Source organism: Danio rerio, chromosome 7, assembly GCF_049306965.1.
Source record: "Danio rerio strain Tuebingen ecotype United States chromosome 7, GRCz12tu, whole genome shotgun sequence".
NCBI lineage: Eukaryota > Metazoa > Chordata > Actinopteri > Cypriniformes > Danionidae > Danio > Danio rerio.
The window spans coordinates 13,803,786-13,827,500 of record NC_133182.1 but is presented as its reverse complement, the minus strand read 5'-3'; the positions used below and the strand labels follow the sequence as shown (position 1 = coordinate 13,827,500).

Below are 23,715 nucleotides of genomic sequence, written 5' to 3'. Positions count from 1 at the left end.
GTTTTTGGACTTGTGGGGGAAACCGGAGCACCTGGAGGAAGCCCACAGGAACACCGGGAGAACATTCAAACTCTACACAGAAACGCCAACTGACCCAGCCGAAGCTTGAACCAGCGACCTTCTAGCGGTGAGGCGAACGTGCTACCCACTGCGTCACTGTGCAGCCCAAAAGTTTTCTAATATTTGTATTCATTTTAGACAGCTTAATGTCAATGTTTTAACTTCAGAAAAATTTAATAAGCTAATCACAATGAACAAAACCTTTTATATTCTAACCAAATAATATTTTTTTAAATATACTACAATATACACTCACCGGCCACTTTATAAGGTACACCTTAATAGAACCGCTAGAGCCCCCTTTTGCCTTCAGAACTGCATTAATCCTCTGTGGGATAGATTCAACAAGGTACTGGAAATATTCCTCTGAGATTTTGGTCCATATTGACTTGATAGCAGTTGCTGCAGATTTGTAGGTTCCACATCCATGATGCGAATCTCTTATTTCACCACATCCCAAAAGATGCTCTATTGGATTGAGGATCTGGTGACTGTGGAGGCCATTTGAGTACAGTGAACTTATTGATATGTTCAAGAAACCAGTCTGAGATGATTCACGCTTTATGACATGGTGCGTTATCCTGCTGAAAGTAGCCATCAGAAGATGGGTACACTGTGGTCAATAAGGGATGGACATGGTCAGCAACAATACTCAGGTAGGCTGTGGCGTTGACACGATGCTACTTTGGTACTAATGGGCCCAAAGTGTGCCAAAAAATATCCCCTACACCATTACACCACCACCACCAGCCTGAACTGTTGATACAAGGGAGGAGAGATCCATGCTTTCATGTTGTTGACACCAAATTCTGACGCTGACATCCGAATGTCGTAGCTGAAATTGACACTCATCAGATTAGTTTTTCCAATCTTCTCTTGTCCAGTTTTGGTGAGCGTGTGTGAATTGTAGCCTCAGTTTCCTGTTCTTAGCTGACAGAAGCGGCACCCGGTGTGGTCTTCTGCTGCTGTAGCCCATCTGCCTCAAGGTTGGACGTGTTGTGTGTTCAGAGATGCTCTTCTGCAGACCTCAGTTGTAACAAGTGGTTATTTGAGTTACTGTTGTCTTTCTATCAACTGGAACCATTCTGGCCATTCTCCTCTGACCTCTGCCATCAACAAGGCATTAGCATCCACAGAACTGCCGCTCACTGGATATTTTCTCTTTTTTAGACCATTCTCTGTAAACCTTAGAGATGGTTGTGCGTGAAAATCCCAGTAGATCAACAGTTTCCTGAAATTCTCAGACCAGCCCGTCTGGCATCAACAACCATGCCACATTCAAAGTTACTTAAATCAACTTTGTTTTCCATTCTGATGCTCATTTTGAACTGCAGCAGATCGTTCTGACCATGTCTACATGCCTAAATGCACTGAGTTTTTGCCATGTAATTGGCTGACTAGATATTTGCATTAACAAGCAGTTGTACAGGTGTACCTAACAAAGTGGCCTGTGAGTGTATATACAGTATTATCATTTAAAATTTGGAATAAATGTTCTTAGATCTTTAGTAACATGTACTTACATCCGTTTTTTGTCCAGACAGTCTAGAAAATGTTCATAATTATACTGATTATAATGACAGTTCCAGCAGTTTAGCTGAATGTTATTCCCCAACATCTGCACTCATCCAGTGCCAGAGAGAGAATATCTCTTGGGTGACAATCAACAATGTTGTTATTATCTTCTGGACCACAAACATCAGTTTTCCAAAGTAACTTTATGCTAATGTGTTCATTAGTGTTCTCGACTGGTGATTTGTGCTGTTGTTTCATAGCGAGATCTATATTTATCTTGCTTAGAACAACAGCTGAAAACGCAGCATGAATTTCCCGCCTTTGATGTTATTTGTTGTTATTAGCCACAAACTATAGCTCCACCTTGTGAAATAACATAAAATATTTATAGATGTGCATTATGGCTCGGTGATTAGCACTGTCTGCTTCACAGCAAGAAGGTTGCTGATTCGAGTTCAGGCTGGGCCAGTTGGCATTTCTGTGTGGAGTTTGCATGTTCTCCTCGTGATGACGTGGATTTCATCCGGGTGCTCCAGTTTCCCCCACAGTCCAAACACATGCAGTATAGGTGAGTTGAATGATCTAAATTGGCCATAGTGTACGAGTGTGAATGAGTGTGTATGGATGTTTCCCAGTACTGGGTTGCAGCTAGAAGGGGATACGCTGACCCCTGATGAATAAAGTGATGAATCAATGAATGAATCAATTTAAGTTTGATCTCTTTAAAAAGATCAGACTAAACATTCTAAAAGGTTGTTGATTGCTTTTAAAGTAGGAAAAAAATAAAGATTTAGTGGGAACATCTCCTGTAAGCACCACTAGAGGGCAGGACATACTCGAAAAATAAATTGTAAATCATATATAGACCATAATTCACATAAACATAAAAAGTTAGGGGGGGGGGCATATTAATTATTAAAAATATATTATTTTTTATACAACTAAAAGTCAAATAGAAACTAATATGTTAAGACTCATCTTTAACCCATTTAATTCTTTAATTTAACATAACAGATCAATGACTACAAGTCACAACCAATAAATTGCTCAATATCATGATAAAATCTAAACAAAAACTACAGCTAAAAATAATTAAAATATAAAAAGTAATTAATTGAAATAAAAACAATAAAAACAAAAATAAATAAAATAAATTATAAATAAGTAAATAAACAAGTAAATAAATGAAATAAATTTAAATTAAAATAACAAAACTAAAAAATAAACAAGTAAAAATTAAATAAATAAAGTAAATAAACACATAAATAAACAAGTCAACAAATAAATAAATAAATAAGTATACAAGTAAATAAACAACCAAATAAATAAATAAATAATGAATAAACAAGTAAATGAATACATTTAAAAAGTAATAAATAAATAAAATTAATAAATAAATAAGTAAATAAATAAATAATCAAGTAAATAAACAATCATCTAAATAAAAAAAATAAAAATAAAAATAAATAAATAAAATAAGTAAATAGAGGTAAATAAATAAATAATAAATAAATAAACAAGTAAATAAATACATTTTTAATAAACAAATAAACATAAATAAGTGAATAAATAAATTAATAAATAAATAAATTAATTAATTAATTAAATAATTAATATATAACTGTTCATGGTGACTGACCGATGTTTTGAAATCTAATACATGAAATCCTAGAACCTACTTAAGAAAAGAGTCAACAAGATCCGATTTTAGGCTACTTTATGCGATTGATATATCAGATATCAGTTTAAAGGACTTAAAAATCAGACAAATATAGAATGTTTAACGATGCAAACCTGTAACCATTGACTTTCATAGTATTTGTTTTTTCTACTATGTAAGTCAATGGTTACAGGTTTCCAACATTCTTCAAAATATCTTCTTTTGTGTTTAACAGAATCTAGGGTGAATAAATGATGACAGAATTTCCATTTATGGGTGAACTATCCCTTGATAAATCACAGACAGTGTTGAAATGGCATGAAGTTATATTTGATCTTGCAATATTTATCAAAGACTACAGATAAACGAAGTTTACTCACATTTCTATGAACAAACTGCAACATTCAGAATGGCCCCGCCTTCCACTCAGATTATCGTCAGTCTTCAAAGCTGTGGGGGAGGGGTTTTGTACAGGTTTATCTTCGTAATGGCAATTCAGGTCATTTGGCGAAGACTACTGTGTGCTTGGCCTTCTTTTGACTGAAAAAACCCCATTGCACCACATATCGTGTCCTTCCAGTGTTCTGTTTCCTCTTAGCATATCACATGGATATTACAGCACCTGAAAAACACAAATGAAAAACACAATTTGAAGATACAGTGTTTCTTTTCCATTTGTTTCGGTAACAAGTAGGATGGCCACAAGTACACAAAAAAATGCACAGTATATTTAATTACCGTGTTACGAAGAAAAAGTGACGTCCTGGGGTCTCTTCTGCAACTGTTGTCAATTTTAATAAACCCATAGAATAATTAGGGGGAAAATAGATTCTTGCAACGACTTTAAGAATCACCAAGAGGCGACACTCTGTTGCTATTTGGTAAACAGCCACTACACCCCGCTAGTGTCACACGACCAAAAGGACAACAGCACGGATAACTTACGGTAAACAGTTTTTTAATTTAAAAAATAATAATTAGGTCAATATTATTAGCCCCTTTAAGCTATATATTTTTCTACAGTATATTTGTCTACAGAACAAACCATCATTATACAATTAATTGCCTAATAACCTGCCTAGTTAACCTAATTAACCTATATAGTTAAGCCTTTAAATGTCACTTTAAGGTGTATAGAAGTGTCCTGAAAAATATCTAGTCAAATATTATTCACTGTCATCATGGCAAAGATAAAAAAAATCAGTTATTAGAGATGAGTTATTAAAACTATTGTTTAGAAATGTGTTGAAAAAAATCTCTCTGTTCAACAGAAATTGGGAAAAAATAAACAGGGGGCTATATATATATATATATATATATATATATATACACACACAGGGGCGAAGCAGTGGCGCAGTAGCCTCGGACAGGCACGGAGATAAGCAGAGCACACACACATCTAACACCATCTTAATGCGAGTGCAATGGTCAGATACATGCACATTTGTGTCAGAGCGCGGTGTTTAGTGATTACTCTTATTAACCCTCAGTTGTGTAATAAACAAACGAGTTGAGAATCAAAAGACACGTGAAAGAGAAACCATATCAGAGCCACACTATTCTTAAAGAGACAGCGCGCAATATCCCTGCTGCCGCCTGTTTTTATTAGTAATCAAACAACAAAAGGACAAAATCCCTCACTGCTCTTGACTGAAGGATTTTTGTGAGTTTTTTTCTTACATTGAAGAATTACAGAATTACAGTTTAAACATAACAGATTTAATAACTCATTTCTAATAACTGATTTATTTTATATTTGCTGTTGACAGCACATTATATTTTACTAGATATTTTTCAAGATACTAGTATTTAGCTTAAAGTGACATTCAAAAGCTTAATTAGGGTAAATAGTCAAGTCATTGTATAACAGTAGTTTCTGCTGCAGACAATCAAACATATACATATCGATATTAATATCTATCTATCTATCTATATATATATATATATATATATATACATATATATAAGGGCGAGGCAGTGGCACAGTAGGTAGTGCTGTCGCCTCACAGCAAGAAGGTCGCTGGTTCGAACCTCGGCTCAGTTGGCGTTTCTGTGTTGAGTTTGTATGTTGTCCCTGCCTTCGCGTGGGTTTCCTCCGGGTGCTCTGGTTTCCTCCACAGTCCAAAGACATGCGGTACATACAACTTAAATGGGCTAATAATATTGAGCTATTGAAACAGATTTTAAATTATTTAAACCTGCTTTTAGGCAAAATAAAACAAATAAGCCTTTCTCCAGAAGAAAAAATATTATATGAAATACTGTGAAAAATTCCTTTGTTAAACATCATTTGGGAAATATTTATATACTAAAAAATTCAAAATTCTTCAACTGATAATCGTTTTGAATAATTGTGATTACAATTATGACCAAAATAATCGTGATTATGATTTTTTGCCATAATCAAGCAGCCCTAATATATATATATATATATATATTATATATATATATATATATATATATATATATATACACACACACACACATATATATATATATATATATATATATATATATATATATATATATATATATATATATATATATATATATATATATATATATATGTATGTATATATATATATATATATATATATATATATATATATATATATATATATATATATATATGTATATATATATATATATACATATATAGTAATAATTGAATAGCAATTGGGCAACTGGTGCTAATAAAACCTAGCTAAAATGTTTAATTAATCTAAGCGACTAGCAGCAGAGTGCCGATCACTAAGCTTAGGCCCGTTTCCCGGATCGTTTGAGAAGTGTGAGCGCTGAATCGGGCTCAAGCACGGTTCACTTGGCCGGCCCTGGCCCGGTTGGAAGAGGTGTGCCGGAGCGCGGTTCACTTGGGCTTTGTCGCGGTACGCTTGTGTGTGAGTGCAAAACGCGCCAAAGCCCGAAACTGAAAGTGAGACGTGACTTTTAAGGGACTGTTACATATGGATTTATTTATCATTCTTACTGTTCAGTGAACGCAAACTGCCGTCGTTTATTAAAGACGCAAACTCCTAACTTCATGACAGCTGCGCGCCTTCAGCAGACCTCCTAATTTCTGCAGCACATGAGCTTTATGATTGTTTATGAGCGCCAAAAGTGGCGGATCTGTTCGGCGAAATATCTGACTGCGTGTCCCCGCATCCCTAAGGACTGTTTGGCAAAATATTTGACAGCATATCAAACGAATGAAACAATATAACTACAGAAATCTCCACTGTGCTGCTAAGTGAGAGAACGCTTCTCACTGAACAGCCCAGCAGCGATGACGTAAGCGTGCCGAAGCCCGTTTGTGGTGTGAGCGCGGGCCGTCGGGGGAGACGGGAGGGGGGGCAAGCGTGCTTTGGCCCGGTCCGAGGCAACTGTACCTAGTGTGAGTACGGCCTTAGATGGCCGGTCAGCTCTAGGAAGAGTCCTGGTGGTTCCAAACATCTTTCACTTACAGATGATGGAGGCCACTGTGCTCATTGGAACTTTCAGAGCAGCAGAAATTTTTCTGTAACCTTCCCGAGCATTGACCTTCAAGACAATCCTGTCTCTGAGGTTTACAGACAATTCCTTTGTCTTCATGCTTGATTCATGCTTTGACATGCACTGTCAACCCTGGGACCTTATATAGACAGGTGTGTGGCTTTTCAAATCATGTCCAATCAGCTGAATTTACCACAGGTGAACTCCAATCAAGCTGCTGAAACATCTCAAGAATGGTCAGTGAAACAGAATGTGCCTGAGCTCATATTAGAGCTTCACTGTAAAGGCTGTCAAAACTGATGTACATGTGATTTTTCAGCTTTTTTATTTTTTAATAAATTTGCAACTATTTCAAAAACCCTTCATTCACATTGTAATTATGGGAGATTGTGTGTAGAATGTTAAGGAAATAAATGAAGTTAATCAATATTAGAATAAGGCTCTAACATAAAAAAAATGTGGAAAAAGTGAAGCGCTATGAACACTTTCCAGATGCACTGTATTTTCTTTTTTTAGAGTGAAGGATTGAAATAAATGATAAATGTCTTACAGAAGGAAAATTACTCTCTGCATTGCGTTACTCCAGTTACTCATGAGTTTTATCTCTTTACTTCTGCAACAATGAAAGTGACACCTAGTTTATTCACCCCGAGCGCCTCCAAGAACTTGTGATAAAGAAATAAAAGCCACCTCTCTGCCTGTGCAAACAAACACACACACATACATGTGACAGGTAGTTGACCGAAGAGTCAAACATTGCGTGCTCCTCATCTGTTCTCTGCTGTACTAACATGGCAAGGCTGGAGCGAGGCTGTACAAACACTGAGCAAAAAATAAATATAAAGTGGTGCACAGCCTTACAGAACATACAAGCGAGCATATTAAACACCATCTAGCAAAGGCTAATTCATTAACTGCCTCTTTCTATCTCAAGGTTGCCTAGATTACAGTATTTCCTGCATGTAAACAAACATGCACTATTATTATAATCTCAAGATTTATTTAATAAGCTAAAACTATATATATTAACATCACCTATAAATATATAAAAAATATAAGTTACTAATTTTGTATTAATCTTCTCTTCTAGTTCATGAAGAAATCCAACTGCATTATAAAACAGAAAGGAATAGCACGAGTGTGTATCTCCTCCCAGTTGAACTTTGGAAACTCTCTGCCGTGGTAAAGTGTTGCCATGTGCAGTCATTCTTTCTGTTTTCTGTTCAGTGTGTATGTCTGAAACTCTGCTCTTCTGCAGGTGAGTTGAATTTATTTTTTATTAATAAGCATCAGTGAAGATGATACAGAAGCTGCGTGATCGGACTGCACCGTTGGGTTTATTCCTGTCTTGATAAGGGTTACTGATAAGGATTGCTATCATTTCTCGTCATTTCTGTTACAGAGACACTTCTATTGGGAAAAAATGGTACATTTAAAAATTAATTTCTTTCACATTTTATTTATGTCACATTTAATTTAATGTGCTTTCCTGGTTATTTGTGGAAGTCAGAATCTTTTTTTTATTTTATTTTTTATTAAATCCAAAAGATTTTTTTTAAAGTAACAAATTCACAAAAAATCTAATATTGATAATGTACAAATGACAAAACTTTAACAGCCTTACAAATAATATATATATATATATATATGAACATGTGAAATATATATATATATATATATATATATATATATATATATATATATATATATATATATATATATATACATATATATATATATATATACACATATATATATATATATACATATATATATATATATATATATATATATATATATATATATATATATATATATATATATATATATATATATATATATTTCTTTCACATGTTATACATAATATAATAAGCATTATATATTGTTTTACATATTATATGTAATTTAATTTAATGAACTTTCTTGGTCATTTGAGGAAGGCAAAAGCAAATAAAATAATTAAAATAAATAACTTTTTTTCACCAACAAGTTGACAGAAATCTAGTATTGATCATGTAAAATTAACGATAGCAACTTTAACATCTTTACAAAAAATAAGTATATTTCTATCAAATATAATAAGTTATTAAAATAAGCCTTTTATATTATTTTATATATTATATGTCACATTTATTTCCATGTACTTTCTTGGTCATTTGTGGAAGGCAAAAGTAATTAAAATAAATAAAATAACTTTTTTTTAGTAACAGGTTTACAGAAATTTGCATTAACAACTTTAACACCTTTACAAAAAAAAAAAAAATTCATTCACATATTATATGTAATAAAATAAGCATTATAAATTGTTTTACATATTATATGTCACATTTAATTAAATGTACTGTATTGGTTATTTGTGGGAGGAAAAAGCAATTAAAATAACTAAAATAAACAACTTTTTCTTTTCAGTAACAAGCTAACAGAAATCTAATATTGATAATGTAAACTTGATATTAGAACCTTTAACACCCTTACAAAAAATTAAGTATATTTCTTTCACATATTATATATAATACAATAAGCATTCTATATTGTTTTGCATATTATATGACACATTTAATTCAATGTATTTTCTTGGATATTTGTGGAGGCAAAAGCAATTAAAATAAATTAATTAAATAATTTTTTTCCAGTAACAAGTTCACAGAAATATTGTTAATGTAAAATTGATGAAAGCAACTTTAACACCCTTACAAAAAAATAAGTATATTTCTTTCACAAATTATATGTAATACAATAAGCATTATATATTGTTTTGCATATTATATGACACATTTAATTCAATGTATTTTCTTGGATATTTGTGGAGGCAAAAGCAATTAAAATAAATTAATTAAATAATTTTTTTCCAGTAACAAGTTCACAGAAATATTGTTAATGTAAAATTGATGAAAGCAACTTTAACACCCTTACAAAACAATAAGTATATTTCTTTCACATATTATATGTAATATAATAAGCCTTTTATGTTGTTTTACATTGTCACATGTAAATAAATGCACTTTCTTGGTAATTTGTGGAAGAAAAAAGCAATTAAAAAAATTAAAATTGCCAGTGATGGGTAGCAGCTAGAAGGGCATCCGCTGTGTAAAACAAATGCTGGATAAATTGGCGGTTCATTCCGCTGTGGCGACCCCAGATCAATAAAAGGACTAAGCCGACAAGAAAATGAATGAATGAAAGTTGACAGAAATCTAATACTGATAATGTAAAACTGACGAAAGCAACTTTAACACATTTACAAAAAAATAAGTATATTTCTTTCACAAATTATACGTAATATAATAAGCATTATATATTGTTTTACATATTATATGTCATTTAATTCAATGCACTTTCTTGGTCATTTGTGGTAGGCAAAAGTAATTAAAATAAATAAAATAACTTTTTTTTTCAGTAACAAGTTGACAGAAATCTAATATAGACAATATTAAATTAAAATTAACAACTTTAACAGCCTTACAAAAATATAAGAATATTTCATTCACAAATTATATGTGATAAAATAAGCATTATATATTACATATTATATGACACATTTAATTCAATGCACTTTCTTGGTCATTTGTGGAGGGCAAAATCTATTAAAAATAATTAAAATAAATACATTTTTTCAGTAACAAGTTCACAGAAATATAATCTTGATGATGTAAAATTAACAATAGCAACTTTAACACTTAAAAAAAGAAGTATAATTCTTTTACATATTACATGTAACATAATGAGCATTATATATTCTTTTACATATTAGATGTCATATTTAATTCAGTATACTTTCTTGATTATTTGTGGAGGCAAAAGCAATTAAAATAAATAAATAAAATAATTGTTTTCAGTAACAAGTTGACAGAAATGTAATATTGATAATGTAAAATTGATGATGGCAACTTTAACACCCTTACAAAACAATAATTGTATTTCTTTCACATATTATATGTAATATAATAAGCCTTTTATATTCTTTTACATATTATGTCATGTTTAATTCAATGTACTTTCTTGGTTAAAAGCAATTAAAATAAATTAAACAAATATTTAAATGTAAATTTAACAATAGCAACTTTAAAACATTTACAAAAAACTGCATATTTCAAGTGTTTTTATTCAGTTAAAGTGTATATCTAATTTTAAGTATATAGAAACTGATACTAATATCATTGTACTAATGGTACTTGGGACTAATTTAGCCTATTTTTACAGGATTTAAGCATACTTTTAAGTACACGTGTGTGTATGAAACCATCTAAACTTAAATGCAACTACAATAAAGGTTTCCTTATCGCTGTATTAGTTAAAATACATTTTAGTTCAATAAAATACACTTCGATGCATATATTAAAGGTTTTGCTGTTGTTGTTTTTTATACAGCAAGTGTGACGTGCAAGTAAAATGTGTAAGGCAGTGTTAAAAAGCATTTTATTAATTAAAAGCAATCTATAAGTACACATCTTTAGTTTTTAGTTTTAAAAAGCAACTTAACCACATGTCTGTTTTATAAGTGGATATTTTAAATGATGTGGCAAAACCCAAAATACCTGAAATGCAAAATTGTGATTTTATTTTCTTACATAAAAAAATGAACACTGAGGTGGGGTTCGACATCTGGTTTTTGTCGAGCACGATATCTCAATCTCTCATTAGAAAAGTTTCAGGCATTGCACAATGATATCCTTATTCAAGCTGACGTGTACAAGCATTGCATGTTGTGTACAGTGTTTAAGGGAGGACGCTTTAGAAATGAAAACGCAACGATAACCTGATATGCTGGGTTTTTTTTAGTAATATTAATTTGATATTAACACAAGTTTTGGACATCTGCATTTTGTCTTTCAGACTCAGTTTTACAGGAGCGATGCTGCTGTTCTGGATTGCATTATGTCTTATGTGGCCTGGTACAGTATACTCCTAATCTTATGAATTTATGAATCTTGCAAATCCTGTCAAAAACATTTCAGGGCTTTACTAATAAGTTATTTTGTACTGTACAGTTGGTGCCAATGATTTTGTACTACAGTGAAATTGGGAAATACAGCTTCCCTCTATTTTGATATTGGTGTGAAATGTGACGTGGACATGTTTTGTGAGATTCACCCTCTTTCTGAAATTGTTAATTCTTAGCAATGCAAAATCAGTTAAGTTTTTTTTTTTACTTCAACTATTCCATTCAGTGCATTACTAGCTCTTTAATACGGAAATAATACGGAAAACCAAAATACGGAAACTGTTTCTGGGTTTTTTTGGGTAAGCAAGTATTTTACAGTACTTTAGAAATACTCAAAAATGCATCTGTCAATGTTTTCAAACTATTTAATTTAGCAAAGTCACACAAGTGGCAATTTCACATCTCTCACATACATAACAACACTTTTTTCCATATAAATCTGAAAATATTAAATAAAATAAATCTTTTTTTTATATAAAGTGAGCCAACATTTATCCTTTTGATTATCATTGTTTCTTTTGGGTTGTGCAGTTTAATTTGCAGAATTTCTACAGAGTTGTATACTGTAAACCCGCAGGCTTTTTTTTTTTGTCACATCCATAACTCATGTTTATTTTCCTCATTTAAAGTTCAAAACATGTTTACAGATTGATATTTTTCTGATCCCTTAACAAACTTTTCCCCAGTGCTGTTTAACAAAGACATCTTTTTCTAAAATAATTTATTAAACATAATAGCAAATTTATTTTGTCTTTATTACAGTCCATACTATTTAATAGTTATGTTGAAAGACACTAGTATTTAGTTTAAAGTGCAATTTAAAGACTTGACTAGGTTTAAGTTACCTATAGGCAAGTTAGGTAGATTAGGCAAGTCATTTCACAACAGTGACTTATTCTTTAGCCAACTGAAAAAATAAGTTTCTTAATCATTTCTAGTTAATTATGTTTAATTATATAAATAATATAGAAAGGGGCTAAAATGTATTAATTAAAATACATATTTAACAATTATTGATTTTTTTATGTCTCAAAAGGGGTTTTCACACTAGTTATAGTCATTGTAAACCGCGCTTACCCCGGGTAACTTAAAAGACTAACAAATAGTACCAAACTTGTGACGGGCTAAAATGCTTAGCACCGACAGTCGGTCAAGAGCCTCATATACATGTGACTGTCACGACACCGCTCGTTGTAAATAAAGATATATTTATAGCGTCTACTGAGAAAAAAATTAATTTGTATTAAAGCAGATTCCAGTAATTCCAACCATTACAGTCCGAAAAGTCCATTCGGAAGCTCAACCGGAGTCAACGAGTCGCGAGCTGCGTTTATCCAATCAGTGAGTCCGACACCGCAAATAAGCAGGTTAAACTAAGGCTAACCTCAGCATAATATTCCCAGGAATAAATTATTGCTAGGATATATGCATAGGCCTTCTGTGCTCGCCTGCATGTTTAGGGAACCCTGCCACCCAGTTAAAACAGTAGAAATAAAAAAAATATATTTAAATAATATATGCATTGGAAACAGTAAAATCGAAACGCGGTAACGATTTCCTGCAAAAGCCTGTAACTTGCTGAAAACCGTTTCATACACGTTTATATTCATGTTTTAGACAACACATAAGTTCAGAAAGCAACAATTGGTGGGATAATTATGATTTTCAATCAATCAATTAAATATTTAAGAAAAATTGCCATTGTTGAGAAGGGTAGGAATGGGAATCATAAATAAACAGATATTTATAGGTTAAATGACAACATTTGTATTTTCTTTTGTATTTCAACTTACATATTTGCAATATATAAAGAAAACTGCAGACAGTTGTAGGCTACATACCTACATAAAAGCACTATAGTAATTTAAAGTAAATACTATAATTAATTAGTGTTTGTGTGTGTGTGTGTGTGTGTGTGTGTGTGTGTGTGTATATATATATATATATATATATATATATATATATATATATATATATATATATATATATATATATATATATATATTAACATCAGAAATTTACTTTACTATAGTATACAACCCTAAATCAGAAAAAGTTGGGACAGTATGGAAAATGCAAATAAAATAAGAAATTAGTGATTCCTAAATTAACTTTGACTTGTATTTCATTGCAGACAATTCAACAGACATTATTTAATGTGTTACTCATGAATTTATTTTTCTAAATAAACACATGGTCCAATTTTAGTTCCTGCAACACATTTCAAAACAAGTTGATACAGTAAAGCATTTACCACTTTGTAATGTTGCCATTCCCTATCACAACACTTTAAAAGGCGTTTAGGGATTGAAGACAACAAGTAATGAAATGTTTCAGGTGTAACTTTGTCCCATTCTTCCTGCAAACAAGTCTTAAGGTGTGCAACAGTACGGGGTCTTTATTGTCACATTTTGCACTGCAAAATGTGCCACACATTCTCTATTGGACACAGGTTGGGACTGCAGGCAGGCCATTCAAGTATGCAGCTAGGACTTTGTAATGTGTGCAGAATGCGATTGTGTATTGTCTTTATTGAAATATGCATGGGAAAGTTACCTTTGCCAAGAGCACTAACACAAACCCATACTTTGACAGAGCCTGGCTTTTGAGCTTGTTGCTGGTATCTGTCTGGATGATCTGGCACACATGGCGTCCATTTCTCCCAAAAAATACTTGAAATGTTGATTTATCTATCCACAGTACATGTTCGCACTGTGTGATGGTCCATCCCAAATGCCTCCAAGCCCAGAAAAGTCGAGGGTACAACTGGACACTGTTAACATAGGGCTGCCTTTTGGCACTGTACAGTTTTCAGTGGCATTAGTGAATTTAACTACGAATTGTGGTACTTGACAAAGGTTAGCCAAAGTAGTCCTGAGCCCATGTGGAGATATCGCTTATAAATGAATGGTTTTTGAGGCAGTGTCACCTGATGGATCGGAGATCACGGTAGTTCAGCTTAGGCTTGCTCCCTTGTTATTTGCTGACTGAATTTCCTCCAGATTCCTTGAATCTTTTAATGTTGTTATGCATTGTTGAATATGAAATATCCAAATGTCTTGCTATTGTTTTTTTTTAAATACTTACAATAGTTTTCTCACATATTTGTTGGCAAACTGGAGATCCTCGGCCCATCTTTGCTCCTAAAGGACTAGACCTTTCTTCTTCTTCTTCTTCTCATGAGTTTTATTGGCGGTTGGCATACAACTTCTAAGTGCATTACCGCCACTATCTATCCATCTTTAGAAAAAAAAAAAAAAAAAAAACCTACACCACTTATATCTATATTCTTTTATCTAATTTAGACATTTTTTAAAAAAGAATTAAAAATTCTATACTGTCCTCTTCTGACTTGTTGTTTAGTATTTTAAACAAATTAAAATTCATATTAACTCTTTTCAAATTTAAAATAGTCTCCTTTCCCTATTGTATTTTGGACACTTCATAATAACATGCTCCACGGTTTCTTCTTGCCCACAATAATCACATTTTCCAGTCTGATGTTGATTCATTTTGTACAATGTACTGTTAAGTCCTGTATGTCCAAATCTAATTCTTGAAATTATACTCTCTTCCCTCCTACTTCTACTTGTTATTCTTCCTTTATCCACATTTCTTTGTATATTAAACAGCCACCTACCATTTTTTCCTTCCTCCCATTGTTTTTGCCACCTATTTTTTTAAAAGTTGCTTGATTAAAACCTCCATCTCACTTTTACTATATTTTATTTCCATGTCTATAATTGATTTTCTTGTAGCTTCTTTAGCGCCCTCGTCTGCCAACTCATTCCCTGTTATTCCACTATGCGCTGGAACCCAACAGACCTTAACATCTAATCCCATCATCTGAATGCGATATAGTGTTTGCAATATCTCGATCAGTATATCTTTTCTGCTTTCAGAATGTCCACTCTCTAACGTCATCATTGAGGAATTTGAGTCTGAACATATCAGTGCTTCTAATGGTCTGTTTTCTTCAACCCATTGAAGTGCCATTAGTATTGCCACCATTTCTCCAGTATAAACTGATAGATCATCTGAGATTCTTTTAATAACTTTTATTCTAAAATCCATTACTGAATATCCTACCCCCACTCTGTTTCCACCATCTTTAGATGCATCTGTATATATTAAAACATGATTAAAATATTTGTCTTTAAGATACATTTGCACAAATTGACATTTACATTTACATTTACATTTAGTCATTTAGCAGACGCTTTTATCCAAAGCGACTTACAAATGAGGACAAGGAAGCAATTTACACAACTAAGAGCAACAATGAATAAGTACTAAAGGCAAGTTTCAGGTCTGTAAAGTCTAAGAAGGGAAGTGTTTTTTTTTTTTTTTTTTTTTTTTTGTACAATTAGTGTGATATTCAAAGAGGCAATTGCAGCTTAGGAAGTGAAGTGGAGACTAAATAGTTGAGTTTTTAGTCGTTTCTTGAAAATAGCGAGTGACTCTGCTGTTCTGATGCAGTTAGGGAGTTCATTCCACCAACTGGGCAGATTGAGCGTGAGCGTTCGCGAAAGTGATTTTTTCCCTCTTTGGGATGGAACCACGAGGCGACGTTCATTCACAGAACGCAAGTTTCTGGAGGGCACATAGATCTGCAGAAGTGAGTGCAGATAAGAAGGTGCTAGGCCAGAAGTCACTTTGTAGGCAAACATTAGAGTTTTGAATTTGATGCGAGCAGCAACTGGCAGCCAGTGCAAACGGACTAGCAGCGGAGTGACATGTGCTCGTTTAGGTTCATTGAAGACAACTCGTGCTGCTGCATTCTGGAGCAATTGAATATTAAAATTGCCCTCTGCACTCTTATCTCTTCTCTTTAACAATGATGCATCAACGTTGGGTTTTGGTAGTAACCATTCAGGAGTAATTGACCAAGGTACTGTTGGACTGATGAACAATCCACCCAAAACTCTTGATTTCTGACTTTTCTTTTTCCCAGCAGGGTTTTAACACTTCCTTAACTGGATGATCAAAGTTATGACCCTCTATATTGACCCAATAGTTCATTGTCAATTGAATTCTCCTAAGTTCTAGTGGCACTTCCCCAGTTTCAATCTGAAGAGCTGCTGTAGGGGTAGACCTTATAGCCCCTGTTATTAATCTTAATGCCTTATACTGAATTTTATCTAGTTCCCTTAACATACTTGCATTAGCAGATTGAAATACTATACATCCATAATCCAGTACTGATCTTATTAACCCATTATACATTTTTTTTCATTGCAACCCTTTCAGCTCCCCAGTCTTTACCCAGCAAACATCTCATTACATTCTGTGCTTTGACTAGACCTTTCTTTCTTGGATGCTGCTTTTGTACCAAATCATAATTACGATCACCTGTTGACATCACCTGTTTCAAATCACATCACCATTTAACCAATTTACCTGATTATTAGCCCTAAACTGCTCCTGCCCAACTTTTATTTTGCAGTATGTTGCAGGTCTGAATGACTGGAAAGGATGAAAATTTACAAATGAAATGAAGCTGACCAGACAAAATATGAAATATGTTGTGTTAATACAGTCTTCACTGAAATACAAGTCATAGTAAATTTAGAAATCACCACTTTACTTTTTATTTGCGTTTTCCCTATCTCAGCCTTTTCTGATTTGGGGTTGTATAGTTTAATAAGGCTGTGCTTTAAGATGTGCTCAAGTTACGAGAAAGATGATGTGGAAGATAAGCAAGCAATAAATCGTATACAAGTCAACATTATAATGTATTAAATGTTGCTTTTTTTTATTTGAAGGCACACTCAGCTTCATGATGTTCAGCTCCAGGGATGGTCTGTGTCTGGAGGACTCATCTGACAAAGGGCTTCAGTTAAAGTCCTGCAGCCTGGATTCGGTCCTGCAGCAGTGGATGTGGACGGACCAGCAGCTCCTGATGAACGCAGGCTCTCTGAAGTGTCTCTCCGCCATCCACAGCGACCCCGTTCGGACCGTCAGCTGTGAGTCTGCTGAACAGATCCAATGGCGGTGCAAAGATCAGCAGCTAATCGGCCTGAAGAACGGCCTCGTGTTGAGCGCAGAGAGAGGAAAAATCACACTCAGCAGAGCAGGACAACACATGTGGAGATCTGTGGACACAGCTGACATCTGCCAGAAGACACTGAGTGAGTGGAAGATGAACAGATACACATTTTTTAAAATAAATTCCATAGTTAAGCTGTCTGCATTGTTGTGTTTTGGTTGACATATGGGTTTTTGACTTTCAATGTTTGACGTAATCTCAACTGAAACATGAAGGAGGATGAAACATACAGTAGCTCCTCCCCCTTATAAAAAAAACAGCCAATAGGTTTGGCTCAAACCCATCAAATTAATTAATAAAGAAGGTGTTAATAAATTTTATTTACCCAATAACATTTATTGGGTAATTTAATAAATAATATGAATAATATTAGGTAAAATTATTGATTTTACATTAATGTGATGTTTTGGTTTAGGCTTAGACCCTAATAAAATACAATTAATGAATAATTTAATAAATAATATAAATAATTATTGTTAACCTCTGGCTACAGCTGTATCCCTTCTAACAACAACCATTCAAGATCGTATGACTAAAGCCCCCTGTGAAGCCCGTTACATTTTTGTATTAGACTTTTTTTTTTTTTTACATTTTTAACTTTTTTTGGAACCACTTTTTATGTTTTCTTGTCCTTTGTTGTGACACCCTTATTTATCAAAAATGTCCAAAAAGTCATTGAGAAGAGCAAGGATTTATTCATAATTTCATTTAAAATAAATATCACTATATGAAGATAAATGTCAAACAATCAAGATAAAAAGCTCTCACACTGTTTTTACAACAATAAAACAATAGAACCATTGAAAGATGGATGGATGAGAAAACGATAGATAGACGGACAGATGGATGGACTAATGGATGGATGGTTGCTATGAGACAGAGATGATGGATGGATGGATGAATAGAATAAGAAAACGATAGATAGATAGATAGATAGATAGATAGATAGATAGATAGATAGATAGATGGATGGATGGATGGATGGATGGATGGATGGATGGATGGATGGATGGATGGATGGATGGATGGATGGATGGATGGATGGACAATTGGAATGAGAAAAAAGTAGATAGATAAATAGATGGATGGATGGAATGAGAAAACAGTAGATAGATAGATGATACACAGATAGATAGATAGATAGATAGATAGATAGATAGATAGATAGATAGATAGATAGATAGATAGATAGATAGATAGATAGATAGATAGATAGATAGAAGAATGGACGGATGGACAATTGGAATGAGAAAAAAGTTGATAGATAAATGGATGAATGGACGGACGGACAGACAAACAGACAGACAGACAGACAGAAGAACGGACAAATGGACAATTGGAATGAGAAAAAAGTAGATAGATAAATAGATGGATGGATGGATGGATGGATGGAATAAGAAAACAGTTGATAGATAGATGATAGACAGACAGATAGATAGATAGATAGATAGATAGATAGATAGATAGATAGATAGATAGATAGATAGATAGATAGATAGATAGATAGATAGATAGATAGATAGATAAGCTATTTCTGCCCCATGTTTGCAATATGAAAAGAAACTCCTCTAACCTTCATCAATATACAGTACATGTGATTTTTCCTGATTATTCTCAGGATCCAGAAGGGAAAGTGATTTAGAGACAGACGAGTTTGACTTTGCTGAAACGTCGTCGCCTGAGCAGAGAATGACAGAGGCACAGATGAAGTTTTTACAGTGGTATTACCGCACTGAGGACCGTGAGTGTACCCAGATTAATATTAATATTTCAAATGTTTGCATAATTTTAAAAAGCATCAAAAATAAAATTGTGCATCACATTAATGCTCTCTTGTTCCACAGCGACACCGTGGAAGTTTGGCATGCTGGCATTTGCTTTTCTGGGTCTTCTAATTGGTGCTATGCTGATTGTTATGGGCATGATGGGTAACAGGTTAGTAATAGTGACCTACACAAACCAGCAAACTAACCTTGTGAAGTTCACAATCACAAAAATGTTTATAGTATAAAAAAAGTCAAATCCCACCAAACACACACACATATACACTATACAGTGCATCTGGAAAGTATTGATAGCGCTTGACTTTTTCCACATTTTTTATGTTACAGCCTTATTCCAAAATTGATTAAATCTATTTATTTCCTCAACATTCTACACACAATACCCCATAATGACAATGTGAACAAAGAGTTTTTGAAATTGTTGCAAATTTATTAAAAATAAAAAACCTGAAAAATCACATGTACATCAGCATTCACAGCCTTTGCTCAATACTTTGTTGATGCACCTTTGGCAGCAATTACAGCCTTAAGTCTTTTTGAATATGATGCCACAAGCTTGGCACACCTGTCTTTGGGATTTTTTGCCCATTCCTCTTTGCAGTACCTCTCAAGCTCTATCAGGCTGGATGGGAAGCAACAGTCTACAGCCATTTTCAGATCTCTACAGAGATGTTCAATAGGATTTAGGTCTGGGTTCTGGCTGGGCCACTCAAGGACATTCACTGAGCTGTAAAGCCACTCCATTGATATCTTGGCTGTGTGCTTGAGTCATTGTCCTGCTGGAAGATGAACCGTCGCCCCAGTCTGAGGTCAAGAGCTCTCTGAAGCAGGTTTACATTCAGGATGTCTCTGCAAATTGCTGCATTCATCTTTCCCTCTATCCTGACTAGTCTTTCAGCTCCTGCTGCAGATAAACATCCCCACAGCATGAAGCTGCCACCACCATGCTTCACTGTAGGGATGGTTTTAGCTTGGTGATGAGCAGTGCCTGGATTTCTCCAAACGTAACGCCTGGCATTTACTCCAAAGAGTTCAAATTTAGTCTCATCAGACGAGAATTTTGTTTCTTATGGTCTGAGAGTCTTTTAGATGCCTTTTGGCAAATTCCATGTGGGAATGGCTTCAGTTTGTACCACACAGGTCTTATTAGTGGATTGCTGCACAGATGGTTGTTCTTCTCTCTACAGAAGAACGCTGGAGCTCAGACAGAGTGACCATCTGGTTATTGAACACTTCCCTGACTAAGGCCCTTCTCTCTCCATCACTCAGCTTAGATGGCCGGTCAGCTCTAGGCAGAGTCCTGGTGGTTCCAAACATCTTTCACTTACAGATGATGGAGGCCACTGTGCTCATTGGAACTTTCAGAGCAGCAGAAATTTTTCTGTAACCTTCCCCAGCCTTGTGCCTTGAGACAATCCTGTCTCTGAGGTTTACAGACAATTCCTTTGTCTTCATGCTTGATTCATGCTTTGACATGCACTGTCAACCCTGGGACCTTATATAGACAGGTGTGTGGCTTTTCAAATCATGTCCAATCAGCTGAATTTACCACAGGTGAACTCCAATTAAGCTGCAGAAACATCTCAAGAATGATCAGTGAAACAGAATGTACCTGAGCTCAATTTAGAGCTTCACTGCAAAGGCTGCCAATACTGATGTACATGTGATTTTTCAGCTTTTTTATTTTTAAAAAAAATTGGCAGCAATTTCAAAAACTCTTTGTTCACATTGTCATTATGGGGTATTGTGTGTAGAATTTTGAGGGAAATAAATGAATTTAATCCATTTTGGAATAAGGCTGTAACATAAAAAATTGAGGAAAAAGTGAAGCGCTATGAATACTTTCCGGATGCACTGTAACGGAAGGGACACTATGAACCTTTAAAGCAGACCTACTATGCAAAAGTCACTTTCATAAGGGGTTTAAACACAGTCATGTGGCAACAGTGTGTGAATATAACCAGCCTCTCATCATTAAAATTCAATTATTGACAGCCTGCAGAAACACTTTGATTGGCATCCTCCCTTTGTACGTGTCATCAGAGGAGGAAAGCCCCACCCATTTGTGATCATCTTTCATTCATTAGCATAAACAGCCCTGAGTGAGAAGCAGTTATTAGAGTCTTCTACAGCTGAAGACAACCCAGGCTCATTCTGAAAACGTAGTCCCGTGGACATTTCTGAAGACCGTCCCGGGAGGTACGAATGGCTGCATTTCATTTTTTTTTAAGTGAACGCTACGGGGCGGTATGAAGCTGTTCCCTTACGCTCTTACCGGCTAACCGCTTACCTCCGTGTGGAGGGCTTTCCCGCTGCAACCAGTTTGTCCAGTCAGCTCATCATGTGCGTTGGCAGACTTCAGATGCAGAGAGGAGTTGACCACGGCGACCAGGTTCGAGTCCGGGGAAGCACGGTTCTAGAAATCAGGTAAGACAAAAACAGAATCCAAAAAATAAAGTGAACGAGTTCATAACAGGGTGAAAATGTGATGAAATCTGAAAATGTGGTAAAAAAAAATCAGACGAGGGCTTTTCTTTTTCTGGATGGCTTTTCTAAATTGTTAGTTGGGTTTAGAGGAGTGGGCGGGCGGGTCAATTAGTAAAATTGGTTGGGTTTAGGGAAGGCGGATGGTGGGTCAGCCGATTGGCCGGTCGCAAAGTCAATCATTCAGTCAGACAGCGGCCTCTGGTAGGTTCATGCGAGAACACCGCAGGCGCGAACGGCACTCACGAGAGACATTTGAGATACGAAAAAGTGCACACAGTGGCCTCTCGCGGATTCGTGAAAACAAAAACTGCAAAAATATGTACATCCCGGGACGTATTTAACGGTCTCCAGAAACGTCCACGGGACTACGTTTTCAGAATGAGCCTGGGTTGGCAGAAGATGATGTCAGCGACAAAGAGCATAATCTCATTTGAATTTAAAGCGACAGTCACCAAAACAGCACAATTAGGATCAAAGTCTAAACTGGGCAGTTTCAAGGAGTTCTAAAACATTATCTGTGTGGTATTTTTAGCTGAAACTTCACATGCACACTCCAAGGACACTAGAGACTTATTTTACATCTTGTAAAAAGGCGCACAATAAGTCCCTTTTAAGCAGAAGGAACATTGTTTGGTGTCAATACATGGCTTTCAATTCAGAAGGGCTCATTCATATTCTATAATCTATTCAGAGGAACCATAAGAAGGGATTAGGGCATATGAATGAACTCTTCCAAATTGAACACAGTAAAAATCTCCCGTATGTCTCCCACTCAGGAACAGGAAGCAAATAGCCAAATATAAAGCATCCACAAAGGTGAAAGAGGTGAAAGCTGAAACGGAAGAGCTGCAGGTCATCATCACTGACAACAACGAAGAGAAAACACATCACAACACAACACACAACAGTGGAGTCTCAGACGAGCTTAAGCCGGGAGAAATCATGGTGACCTGGAGGGACGGAAATGTGTCTACTCTTTATCCTGAACCTGCGGATGAGAGCCAAGCTGAAGAGGACGTCCTGAAAGGGAACGAGGAGGCGTATGAAGACCCTCAAAACACAACACACGTAATAACATCGTCTGAGACCATCGCCTTTTAGTTTAGTCCTACTGTTTGTGGTCGAGATTCACATTTTTGACTATTTTAGAGTTGAAATACAGCTGAGGGCGAAACAGTTTTCCCCTCATATACAGCAAAGGAGCTTTTTCAATGTACATTTATTTTAAACATGATTATTGCACTTGGTTTTCATAGTCCAAAATATATACTTTATATGTAGCATCAGGTAATGTACACTGCCCAAAAAACAATAAATCATTTTCTTTTACTTAATTTTTTTATAACCATGATGACTACCATCTATTTTTTCTTGTTTTAATGAAAAGAAAAGAAAACCTAGTATGTTAAATCTTTTTACTTTATATATATATATATATATATATATATATATATATATATATATATATATATATATTATGTGTTATATGTTTATATATAATAAAACAGTTCTGTCTGGTTCTCCGATCTGATTGGTTGATAGCCGTGATATATTTAAGTAATATCAGCACCGGCACAGCCTCTTTACCCTTTGTGTATTACTTCGCCCACATACAGCCAGCAACAAACAGACACTAGTTTAACTAATATTACTGTTGTTAGACAACAAAATATACTTTTGAGGCTTTTTAGTCGAAAATGTAGTTGTTTAGATTGTAACTATGCCGTTT

General features: G+C 34.5%; 2 protein-coding genes across 12 annotated transcripts in view; one reads left to right on the top strand and one right to left on the bottom strand.

The window, feature by feature from the left end:
- abhd2a (abhydrolase domain containing 2, acylglycerol lipase a) overlaps positions 1 to 13,018 on the bottom strand; it is a 51,479-nt gene extending 38,461 nt beyond the window's left edge. The window contains exons 1-2 of the mRNA XM_073906338.1: positions 12,936 to 13,018; positions 3,616 to 3,857 (exon numbers count right to left, since the gene is read on the bottom strand). The gene's annotated coding sequence lies outside the window, so the exon portion shown is untranslated. The remainder of the gene's footprint in view (positions 1 to 3,615; positions 3,858 to 12,935) is intronic.
- si:cabz01068815.1 lies at positions 7,505 to 23,368 on the top strand. Of its 11 annotated transcripts, none has more exons than XM_073907000.1 (8): positions 7,584 to 7,686; positions 7,815 to 7,906; positions 7,983 to 8,150; positions 11,558 to 11,616; positions 17,432 to 17,797; positions 19,334 to 19,456; positions 19,560 to 19,650; positions 22,763 to 23,320. In XM_073907000.1, exons 4-8 carry the CDS (start codon positions 11,577 to 11,579, stop codon positions 23,085 to 23,087), a joined length of 945 nt encoding a protein of 314 aa, XP_073763101.1. In that variant the 5' UTR covers positions 7,584 to 7,686; positions 7,815 to 7,906; positions 7,983 to 8,150; positions 11,558 to 11,576; the 3' UTR covers positions 23,088 to 23,320. The 11 variants fall into 11 exon arrangements, with proteins under 11 accessions (XP_073763097.1, XP_073763095.1, XP_073763096.1 ...); XM_073907001.1 differs by having other exon boundaries at positions 7,586 to 7,658; positions 7,815 to 7,862; XM_073906998.1 differs by having other exon boundaries at positions 7,586 to 7,658.
- The last annotated feature ends 347 nt before the right edge of the window (positions 23,369 to 23,715 follow it).